The 12,663-nt window shown below is 38.5% G+C and overlaps 1 protein-coding gene across 38 annotated transcripts in view; it reads right to left on the bottom strand.

The window, feature by feature from the left end:
* The window catches only part of LOC115398907 (neurexin-1a), a 248,292-nt gene that overhangs the window by 34,247 nt on the left and 201,382 nt on the right, over positions 1 to 12,663 (bottom strand). For 26 of the 38 annotated variants that reach the window (XM_030105923.1, XM_030105925.1, XM_030105930.1 and 23 more), the window contains 3 exons: positions 9,247 to 9,418; positions 2,977 to 3,066; positions 1,383 to 1,702 (listed from right to left, as the gene is read on the bottom strand). In XM_030105923.1, the coding sequence (XP_029961783.1) occupies positions 1,383 to 1,702; positions 2,977 to 3,066; positions 9,247 to 9,418 (582 nt within the window). The remainder of the gene's footprint in view (positions 1 to 1,382; positions 1,703 to 2,976; positions 3,067 to 9,246; positions 9,419 to 12,663) is intronic. The other 12 variants (XM_030105945.1, XM_030105946.1, XM_030105948.1 and 9 more) reach the window with 1 other exon arrangement.

The raw sequence follows: 12,663 nt of genomic DNA, 5'->3' as shown, positions 1-12,663 counted from the left end.
CTGATTAAAGGGTCACTTTAGTCTATGATTAATTCAAAGCACTCTTTGTGTGCAACAAACACAAATTTTGGGGGAATTTACTGTGAATATTTTAAATTTAAAAATGCTCTCCTTCTACATCTATGAATGTTGTCTCCTATTCGGTCTTATTTCTGAATTTAATATAAATTATTGCATTCTTTATTATAAAGAAACTTTTATTTTTATCTTGTTCCTGCTTACAGAATTTTGCATTCTTATAACCGTAACTGCTAGAACATTTATGATCCTTCGGGGATACAAAAAATGAGCAGAAAAGCAGAGGAACAGAGCTTTGCATCTGTATATCTATCACTCCAGTGGCTCAAAAAAAATTCTGATGTACCATCAAACAACCACACGCTAGGTGCATTAGAGTGTCACCCATCAGTAACGTGAGTCGGTCTCAGCAAAAACACACCAAAAAAAAAATAAAAATACCACCAAAGAATCTGAATAAATCAAACCCTCCTATAGTTTTAATAATGATTAAATAATCACAAATTTCCACAACAATCAAACTGTATGCATTTTTGATTGTTAGTGAAATTTAATGTAATGCGTTTAAAAACACATGAAGTGACTGAAGATGTACTGTTTACTCTGGTGTTGTCCTTGTGCAAAAAAACACTTCCACAATACAATTATATTTCACTTCCAAGTGACCAAAATAAGCCAACAAACTCATTCATTGCTCATAAGACGATTTACTGCCACAAGCCCGGTGAATATGATTTTGATTGTAAATTCCTATTTTCCATCTATCTAGGAAGAAGTAGCTTAGAGCACCGACAGAAAGGGTTCAAAGAAAATATGAGAGCTGAAAAACAAAGCTAAAAATACATTCCAAACAGTATTATTTTTTATCATTTCATTATATTAAAAAATTCACAGCTGGTGATGTTTTGCAATGATTTTAATATAGAAAAAAAAAAATCTTCCCTTCTTGGCACTGAGCATGCATTAACAGCCTGATGGGCATTTCATTGGACAGGACACGCATTTTGTGTTGCATTGTTTAGTCACACATTGTGACATTTGAGGAGTAATATGCTCCTGCAGATGCTGCGGCGCTCATGCAGGACTGATAAAAGATGATGGAGGACCTCTGTGATGGTTATCACTCTAACACACACACTCAGACACCTCATGGTGCCGTATCTGATTGCAAACAGGAGAACCTGTCAACAGTGTCTGCGGCATTGCTCCCTTCAGTGGAAGAATGGAGGCTTTTTTTTTTTCTGTCCGTGTTCAGGTTAGAGGACTCAAAACAGAAAAACCACCTGATATAAATGAAGCATAAATTCTTCACATGAGATCAAAATGAATGACATGAAGAGAAACTGCCACGGAGAAGCTCTTACCTGCTGAGGCTCTCGTGGCGTCGTCTGCTTGACTCTCCGGCTGGACGCTGTGGTGGTGGTGATTTCCATAATGGACGTGGATGTTTCTGAGCGATTGGCTGTGGTGCTGGACTGTGGTGTGATTGAGGAGGGCGACTCCCCCACAAGTCGCACGCTGCCCTGGATCCTTATATTGGGATCCCCCTCTGCAGCCATGTTGAACACCTTCAGGCCATTATAGTAGAGGCCCGAAAGCTGGCCCTGAAAGGATCGACTCCGATCTCGCTCCCAGCCCCCAATCTGTATAGTGGTTTGGCTGTTGAAGATCGTAAGTTGTCGCCCTGTGGGAAAACAATGTTATATACAAGAATGTTGAACTGTAGAGTCTTGTACTTAAACTGAACAGGAAAAATAAAGGACAAAAAAAGACAGATTATTTGCCCACTGGCTGATGAGACCAATAAATTACGGGCTGTAGAGGCAAACCCTGGTAATTTATTGCCGTTATAATGATGAGTGATGCCTAAGAAAAGAAAAGGAGGGGGAAAAAGATGTAAAATAAAAAGCACACAATTTAGAAAATCAATGTCACTTTGCAAAAAAGCCAATCTAATCTAAAATAATGTGGTAATGTAGAGGAAGAAAGATTAGTACATATATATATATATATATATATATATATATATATATATATATATATATATATATATATATATATATATATATATATATATGGAATGATAAATATATAGATATAGATGTATTTATATATGAATATATTTATCTAGACATTTTATTATTTCCGTCTGTGTTTCTTTGTAACTATTCATCCTTGGAGCAGCAGCAAGCAAATCAAAAGAGAAATTAAAACGTTGTGGCGATAAGGTTGGGGACATGAAAAACAATTAAAGTAAACTTTTTATGGCAGCATTTTACAAAATGCAGAACAGAAAATAAATAACTGTAACATCGAAACACAACCATGACGGGGGCTAATTTCACATTTTACATGAAAAATATGAATTAGTTACTGAACAATAAAGAAAAGGAACAAAGCATGCACTCAGTTTGTTTTATATTACAGTTCATCAATCTAAAGCCCTATACATATTTACAGTGTCTGTTAAAGGGACTCAAAATTCTGATGCCAATTCATATTGCACACTATTTATCACTGCTAGCAGTTTAATCAGAAAAGATCAATTAACATTACATGATGTACTGTATATTCACTGAACAGGAAAAGTGTTTCAAATAACACACTTTTCTAATCTGAAGTTTTTAATTTATCATTTATGTTTACAGCAAAATGCTATAATAATTTATGAACATTTTAACAATGCTGACATTACTTCATTAACTGCATTTATATTCGTATTTACAGTCCCTTTAACCATAAGTTGACAATAAACACGTATTATCATAACTGACACTTAAGAAAAATAAATACATTATGAAAAGTATGAAACACTACAAACTAAATTTAACTGATCATATTCATTTTATTTTAAAGTTTTACTGAACATTTATTATTTAAGTTTATTATTTACAAACTCTTGTTACAACTCGGTTATGATCAAACTATTTTATTTGAAATTTTAATCAGTGATTTTACCTTTGTCGAGTAGCCATTCGTCAACTACTCGACCAAGTCGGTATGGGATTCGCTGTCTAGCAATCGCCAGGCGTTCGTTATCAATGTTGCCTTTAAAGTTTAAAGAGACATTTCATTGGTTACAATCTGTAAGGTCAAAGGTTAAATACTCATACTTATTGCTGGAGCTATACAACGGCACAAAGCTTTTAAATTTAAAAAAATATTTTAAAAAACAATATTTACCGAAACATTATTTGAACAAACTTTTCTCTTTTTATTTTATTTTATTCAACAAATTAGGCCTATATTAATCGAAAAATAAGTGAATTAGCAAGTAAATGATTTATCTATGTTAATAGAGCTATGTTATACACAACCAAAATCACAAATTTATACATATATTACAAAATCTTCACCCCAAGTATTTCCATCCCATTACTCATTTCCCCCCTAAATCTTTTTAACTGACTTTTAAACTAGTTATACACATTTTCACAATTATCTAATTTATCACTAAATCAACCTTTTATGAGTTCAATAGTAAAACAATTTAACTTCAACAGATTACAACAGCCCACCCCATTTATCAAATATCTAATTGACACAACATGGTCTACTAGTTTCCATTAACACAGTATACAGAATCAGGTAAAGAGCATCTAGTCAGAGAAAAGTCAGAACACAATGTCAAAATAGTCACATCCACAATAAAACCTTTTATAAAACAGCTTTGACAAAAGCTACGATTCTCAAAGAAGGATAAGTCATGAGTCACATTGTAGGGTACAGTACACACTTTGTGGGCGTCAACGGTCAGTAGGAGTGTGCTCTAACAAAGGTATCTAGGAAAAAAAAAAAAAACCCAAAAAAACAAGCCAATAGGTGAGAGGAGAAAGAACAGCTATGGAAAAACTCCGCTCCAAGATTGGAGGCGCTCTTTGACATTAATGAGGGCAAACTCTGCATCACCCTTTTGTCAAGGCCAATAACCTCTCCAGAACACAAGACTCTCGGCAAAGTGGCACTGTCTGCGAGTGCTTTCCCCCCCCGGTATTGTCTGCTGAGATTGAATTCAGTCAGCTCTTTTCTTCCACCAGATTGACAATGTTTGTCCCATCAACTATATAAATTCAGTTCTGGCAGATAAAGGATCTGGTAGCTAACAATGAGTCGGTCCAGAATAGCTTCCGAGAGGAAAGGATCGCACAGACAAGGATGTAACCTTGTAGATGCACAGTTTGTCTGATGAAAGGTCTGAGAGGGAAGAGGACGCATCACAAGACATTTTTTAATTTCATCAGTTTGAATTACTGTAGGGGATCAGGTTTAGGACCGATCTATACAGCTCATGGAATTTAGTCGCAGTCGATTGTTCCAGGTTGGAGCACAAAAGATGGGGGAAGGAGATTTGGTGGAGGACTTCTCCCTCACCACTGATGCAAAGAGATAGATTCCAGCATCATAACAAAGACACTTATTATATGTAATATGATTTGATTGGTGCACTGAGGAAGCAAGTATTTTCAATAATGTCCAGTTGTCACACAGCATGAAAGATATCGAGTTAAGCTGCTTCATCTTTCTCAGAATAGCATAGGAACAGTACCTCCTCCTTGATGCGCGACAAAACTGAAACATATGAAGTCTGCACACAAAACTGGAACAAGTGACTGTATGCAGCGGCACTTTTTTAACACACATAAAATGCATCCAGTTGGGGCATTATTTTTGTAAATATTACATTTGGACAGCTATGACTTTGATTTGAAAGGTTGCAGGTTCGATCTCCCATCTATTTAGATGTCAAAGTGGCCCTGAGCAAGACACTGAACCAACTGCTTCCAGTGGATGGATGAGAGCTGCCTTGCACAGCGGCGGCCTTTGCTGGTGTGTGAATACGAGTGTAAATGTGACTGATATTGTAAAGCGTTTAGTGCTCTGTTAAATCAGTGGAAAAAGCGCGACTAAGGTGAACTCATAATAGATCCCAGTCAATCAATCAATGTTTTAAAAAACTGCATTAAAACAGTGTCTCTTTATATTAGTCGATATCCTTCACGAGGACTTTTTGTTCCACATGATCTCATTGCTGTTTTATTAGAACGTTGGTGGGTTTTGTTAATTCCTGCCACCTCCATTTGTCAGTCATGGGGTGTTAGTTCTGTCACCTCTCCATTTCCTGCCACTGTGACGCCTCATCTAAAGAGAGGTCAGCACCGAACTGGGCTCTGGAGGACAGTTAGCCTACAGCTGTCGAGAGGACAGCGAGGACATTGGAGCTCATACTGAAACGGACTCATGCACATTCATAAGAGCAACATCTCCCCTGCCCTTACGGTCTGGATATATTTTTTTTTTTTTTTTTTTTTAATGAAATTGCAGGTTAAGCATCAATTTACAAGTAAAATGTTTACGTGGAGATAAAAAGACAAAGAGGAATGATAGGAAGTGAGACGCCAAATATAGAAACACAAATGTATCGCCTCACACACACAGCAGGCCATAGCGGGGAAAATCCTCCACTTTTGTGCACAATCATGCTCAATGTTCAAAGACAGGAGCAGTATATCTGTTTGCATGCATGCTGTAATGGCACACTCAGTCTATCCTTTCGACTGAGGTTAATTAAGTGTGGATATAATCAAGGTGTGATCGCGTATTGATCCTCACAGCGGGACACCGGGGTGTTAAACAATGCAATCCCCTGGGTTTTGACGCAGCAGCGCAGCCCATTCATTCTGCCTGCGAGAGGAGCCTGTGAGTGCTGCCGAGCGGCGATTCGGTTTGGTGTGGGACAGCCCGGCTTATCTCCACCGCCAGACAGCAGCGGTTCGGCTGAGCTGTCCCCACCGAGCCACGTTGCCCTCACTCACTTGTTTTCTTTTTTGCTAATAAAGTGGTCAGATAAGGGGGACACTTTATCTCATTACAAGCCCTGGGACGCTCGCCACGTTAAATGAACAAATATGCAAATGCCTACTGTTTATGGAGCTGTGAGACCTAAAATGGAGGAACCTAAACAAATCTCACTATTATTTTTATTATTCTGTTTCCCTTTTGTCCTGCTTGTGCTGCAGAGCTGGCCATCGAACCCTTTTTTTTTTAAGCATGTCAGTGATGACTGCTTGCTCAAGCTCAATAGGCTCAATAGGCTTATGGAAGGAAGAGAGGACCGAAAAAAAAAAAAAAAAAAAAAGCAGACAGGATGGAGCTTTGATGGATCAAGCTAAAACTCCTCCTAGTGTATCCTGCAAATCAGCCTCCACACTGCAAGGTGGAAAAGCAGGACAGAGGGTGAGATCAACATGGGGCCATGGGCAGACAAATAGAGGTAAAAAGGACAGAAAAAGAGGGAACAGAGAACTGAGGAGCGGAGTGAAAGACAGAGAGCCCTATAAGTGCACCACGCTCTGATAACAGTAAAAAAAATAAGGACAGGGACTTCTCCATTATCTTTGTGTGCTGCGCGTGTTCATTGGGTGCTCCGGTAGGATGCTGCACTGTGCCCTCAGGGCCCGGCAGCATCATTGTGATGGTATTACTTCCGTGGCCAAGACTCGAGAGAAGGGCCTCGTTTTTTTTTTGTTGCTGCTCAGCCTCTTGTGCATGTGTGTGTGTGTGTGTGGTGCATCATGAAAGCAGGGCAAGAATAAAGGAAAGGAACACCAAAAATAAAACAAATTAAAATCTAGCCACGAGTGTGATTTGCATCTTATATTCTAATAAATGCACTAAATACTTTTAATGGCCCACAAGTATGCAGTACGAGAGTTTTTAATGAGATTACAAGGGCAGCAATAGAGGCTCTGCTCAAGCAATTATTTCCTTGCTTTGAGAGCGATTGTTCCCTCCCGAAGAAACTCCTCCTCTCTGTCTTTCTCACTCTGCAGCCATCATTTTTATCTTTGCTGTCTACTCTTATTATAATCACTGTTGATCTGTGAGTGGCCTAAGAGTGGCTGAGGGCTGCTATTATGAATGCGTTAGAGGCATACATGGATACTAATCAAACTACAGGCGAGCTGAGAGAATAATGGCTTTGTGAGCTGGGGGTGAGGGGAGGAACTGCACAGTAATTGTGATTAGATGTAATTAGTCTGCTACGAGCCTAACAAGGTAGCTGGACTTGGCACTGTCTCTGGCGCGTGATTGGTGGGGATGAGACGGGTCACTTTTCTCTGCTGCACTTCTAACTCGGCGCTCACACTGACTTATTTATAGTTTTTCAAACAATGGAGAGTTTAAATGATGACGGCCGTTGCAAAGGACAAAGCCAAAGAGACAATGGACTAGATTTTGTGTTTCATTTTTAACTCTTTTCCTCATGGTTAAAAAAAGAGAAATCTTGGGGCTACTATTAGCATTACTATTACGTCGTGCTGGACAACAATACACTGCGTAAATAAGAGATCACAAAACAAGGTTTTTATATTTTCAACAATTCAGTCACCAAAAAGTCCTCGGCGCTCTAAGACACGTTCAAGCTCACTTGACCTTCATGGGAGCAATTTGGGGTTCAACGTGTTGCCCAAGGATGCTTCGATATATAAGCTGAGATATAGGATCGAACCGCCATCAGAGGGATTCTGGAAGGTCACCCGCTCCACCAGCGGCACCAGCCACCCCAACAGAGTAACAACCAAAAATAAATTAGGAGCGCTCCGTTCTTTTACTACTGGATATGATATAAGCCTACAAATGATTAATTTTAACAAGCACCTGTAAGACAGTAACCTGGTAATAATGTTTTATCAGGCAGTTAATTTCATACCAGACTGAAGAAGAGGACATGTTTCACACTGCAGGATTAGAATTTCAAATAAGTCCTCATCTTCACTGCTGAATATTGCAACAGCAATAAGTTCCTTTTACCAACTTGGACAGCACATTTGTATGTATCATCACATGATGGAGGGGTCTACGGGTGTTTTCCTGGTTGAAGATTGAGATGCAGCATGCAGGCAGTTTACCCCGCTTTGTGCCCGGCCTTGTCCACAACATGTCAGATGCCATTAGTTTTCCCTTCGCCACCCGAGGGCGAGCGGTGACGATCGAGTCCCTGTCATAAAACCCTCTTTCACTTGAACGCAGTGGTCACAGCTAAAAAGGTCACCAAACATTATGCAAAAAAGGGAGAGACAGGTTCGATTAGCGTTGCGCTTAGTCCAGTGTTTACGTGTTTGTTCAGTGGTCCGTTCATTTTATGCAGGCTCACAATCTGACAGATACTTCTGTCTCGGTGTTGAAGGATTTCATCCACTGCTACGCTCATGTGCGCCCAAGACTCATTTTGACTCCCCTTTGATCCTCTGTAGCTTTTGCCAAAGCTGTCAAACACTTCAACAAGTTAACAATTTCATAAGTAGAAGCATTAAAATTCATTGTGCAGACAGTTTCACATTTTCACATTATATGGAAATATACCAGTGTTGCAGAGCTCCTGGCCATTCCAGGACCTTAACCTTGTACTTATCTCTGATTGATCCATGTTAACAAAATGTGTATTTTTTTTAAACTTAAAGAAAAAAAATCACCATGTATATATTCCACTGCTGCAATGTCATATGTTCTAACTTATATCATTTTATTTACAAATTACTAAATACATATGGCATGGGGTTGGTAAATTCATTTTCAACTCTCATGTAAACCGTGCCCATGCAAAGTGTTGCACAAATGAAATTGCTAAAAACATTCGTGACTAAGAAAATTATTCCAGCTTGAGATTTGTCTGTGAGTAATTGTGGCCAATGCTGCAGATCTGATTAATAAAAAAATACATGTTTATGTTCAAACTCGATGCTGCGATGTAGTCAATCATCTGCTGTCTAATTCTGAGCTGGCAACAGTCATTTTAATTGTTATTACAGCTTCGTCTTCCCCGCCGTCTTAATTCAATAAATGTACTGAATTGGTAAAATAAATAAATATTGGAAAAACATATAATTGCTCGACTCTGTAAAGGGTGTAATTCTTCAGTAAAAAGCTGAGTTATTTTGGTTACTGTGAAAAGGAATTTTAAGAAGAATATTTTACAGAGATGTAGTCAAGTTGTGGAGTTTCTATTTCATACCAGATTCAAATATCACAGAATCACACACACTTAAAAAAATAACTCAGCAACACTGGTATATTTGCAACAGCTGTTGGAAAACAATACATTGAAAGCAGTTAAAAACAAATGCCAGGTCAACATACATACATCCTAATAAACAAGGTATTTGTAGTTATCAGCATGACATTGAGGTCACTGTATTGCTGGCTGATGGATAACGGTGGGTGACTCACCTGTGGGGTAGCGCTCAATGACAGGCAGGTCATCCACCTGCAGAGTGGCATTACCCCCACTCCTCGTAAACTTCACTATATGGTACTTTCCGTCATTTACAAACTTAGATGTCTCCTCAATGTTAATGTCGTCTGTTCCGACATTAAATACAACAGCAATGTTTCCTTTTTCCTGAAACGAGAAGAGCACAGAAAGCCAAAGGTTTTAGTGATCAAGCAATTTCACCGCTTCCACGGGACGATGAAAAAAAAAAAAAATACAGAGGACAAGTGGGAGGAGGATTACAATTTTTTTTCTTTCTGTGGATGGATGGTGATTTATCGCTTTTCATAGCCACCTACTACATGTTCTCCTCACTTGATTCCGCATCTCCCTGAAATAAAAATCATACAACTGAAAGACATATTTCCAACAAATTGAGGCATTTAAGAAAAAAAAGGGTTATGCTGAGCCATCCAATTTAACAAATTACTGTTTACTCACACTACCCCAACGCATCCACATATTTATAGTCAGTCTGTTTATTTGAAAGGTTTTGTTACTAATTTAAAATGTTATTAATTTACATATAGCTGCTGTTGACATATGGGAAGAACATCATTTAAAAATATGAAAGAAAAAATCATTCAACTTATACTGTAGAAGGTAATAATGAGATAATGATAAAACTGCATCGGTGACATAATAAAAAAGCTATAATTGAATGCTAAGTGGGTCACTGGCCTGCTCTAAGGAGAAACATGCCCATTATTTTAAGGGCCTGGAGCCCATTTTAAACATATAATTATAGTTTGATCAGAGGTGAAGATGAAAACGATGAGCAGTGCGCGTACAGCCGCCGCCACTGTCTACACACTTTATCAGAATGAAAAAGACAGACATTGCAGTAATTTTGCATCACACTGACAAAATATAACAAGTGTCTTACTCATCCTGTCATCCGAGTAGCATTTCCATTTAAGTGCTGTTACTTTAATCTTGTGGTGTGTACATCTGTCCCCCCAAGTGAGTGAGTATCAAGTACAACAACCTACGCTTTCATCCAAGCCTGTTTATGGCTCGCACAGTGTGTGAGGCTATTTACAAGTGTTTATTGTACCACAAGACCTGCTGGATTGACCATAAGGCAGATTACTGTACAGATTACTGCTTTGGCGGCCACATTTACTCAACATATGTGCTGATTTTGAACGTGGCTTTTCTCTTGGAATATTGTGGCCTCCAAAAAACAAAACAATCTTAACAGCACAGGCATTCATACTGTGTGTCTCTTTTTGTGCAGATAGCATCAGTCAAGTAATTAACAGTCAACTGCGCCACAGCAGTATGAGAGGTCAGTGTGTCTTTGAGAGATGCTGGCATCTGGCTCATTCACCAACAAACAAGAATGGGAATTACGTGCAACATGTGAAAGTGAGCTCTATTTAAAAGTGTCATTGTTATGCAGACAACATAAGGAGATACAAGTGTCAAAGAAAGTTTGATTTCAATTAAATCAAAATGTCCTCAAATTTAAAGGATACCTATCTCATCTAAAAAAAAAAAGATCCTTCAGTAGTCCATGAGCGAAGTCCCCAAATCTGTTTAATCCAGCGAAGATGAGTGTGTATGCTGGTGCAGCACCTTTTCCTCTCTGCTTAAGAGCTGCAGAGAAAAGAGCATCTGGTTCGAAGCTCAACCTACTGTAGCAGTGTAGCACTCTGCATGTCATTATCCAGTCAGCACAGCCAATACCACACTGCATCTCCCTTTCTCTATCTCTCTCCCATATGCACAAATTAAATCTTTTTCGAGACCCCCACTAAATACACACCACACATACCAGATCCCTTAAAGTGCAGAATGAGTCGAGTATGTCTCAAGAGCCAGAAGCTAAAGTGCAATTAAAACCATTTGTAATGTGTCACACCACATTACCAAAACTAGGACAAGTGTATGCTCTGCAATGTAATTTCCACAGATTGTATAATCCCATCTATTAAAGCTACAGTACTTAGACAATTTACTGACTGCTTGCAGGCCGACAGAGCAACTGGAAATCAACAACGGCTTCCTGTGAGGTTTTCAGAACTGAACGGATGAAGGGATGATCTGTAGACTGGTGTATTGTAAATGGCTGCAATCAGTGTTTAATTTAAAAGATTAGCACCTCTTCAAACCCTTCGGCAAAAATACAACAAATGCTCTATAACAGTAGACATAGGAAGACATCCTCTGGACTCTAGAACAGGCATCATCCATCATCAGATCTCATATAAGGTTGATTTTCACACAGTTTGTGTCATTTAACTTCTCCATTATGAAGTAAAATTCAACATAAAACAAGCATCTGCTATTTCAAAAGGGAACTTTCTATCAAGGACTTGCACACAGTGAATACATTAATTTGAAACTTTTTAGTGCCACTGCTGTTGGAAAAAGAGAGACAGGGAAAAAAAAAAAGAAGAAGAAAACTTCAGTGGAGGGACCAACCCAATTAAAATCCTGCTTTTAATAGCCTCCTTCAATTGACTTTTAATGTTCCCCATGGTCTTGTTAATAAATTTACTGCATTTAGTCACAAACTGCCAACTCAAATTTCCATAGCATAGAAAAAGCCTGCTTTGCAGTCTTGAAAGAGAAGAAGAGGTAGATGAAAGAGTGCAACAGACAAAGGAGAGACCACAGCGCTGGATTCAAGGAATTACATGAAAGGCAATGAGCGAATCTTCAAATTGAGAAAATAAAATATTTTTGGCATCTTTATTGCTCGTGTGTCTCCCATAAGAAAATGGTTAATTTTGAATCGTACTGCCAGTGGCGTCTACACTTGGCTGGCATCAGCTTTAAACACCAATATTGTGCTTTATAAATAATAATCCAATATACTTCAGCATTTCTTGAAATTTGATCGACTTGAACATTTTTTTCTTCCAGTTATTTTAGCGCTGAGAGGAGCTTAACCCATTTTGCCCCACTGGCAACAATTGTTGCCAAAGTTTATCACTGTTGTTTTTGACTCACAATAAAAAATCTCAAAGGTACTAATGCAACTTTTCCCACTTAAATGCTAGTAGACCACTTAGACAAAGGTTTTCATTTTTAAAAAATCATTTCCAAGTGCTTCCTGTCACATGACATCATCTGCTTCCTGCTCCTTCTGGCTGAAGACATGGCCGACGCAAATCTTCCTGGAAAGAGGTAATTTTCAAACATTTCTAATGATTTTCCAACAGCCATATTTATAATTATTTAATCATTGGAGTCTCTGGAGTAACCCTGAACCCAAAAATTGTACCTAGGATAAATATTTTTTTGTTCATGGGCTTATTTTTATGAGCGGCAACAAAAGTTGCCAATGGGCACATAGCTTGTCACTAACTACAGGAAAACACTGTCTGCAGGATTGCTCCTAATTTACTTATTTAAATTTGTAG

This window comes from Salarias fasciatus, chromosome 13 (genome assembly GCF_902148845.1).
Source record: "Salarias fasciatus chromosome 13, fSalaFa1.1, whole genome shotgun sequence".
In the NCBI taxonomy this organism is placed as follows: Eukaryota; Metazoa; Chordata; class Actinopteri; order Blenniiformes; family Blenniidae; genus Salarias; species Salarias fasciatus.
This window is presented reverse-complemented; position numbering and strand designations above follow the sequence as displayed.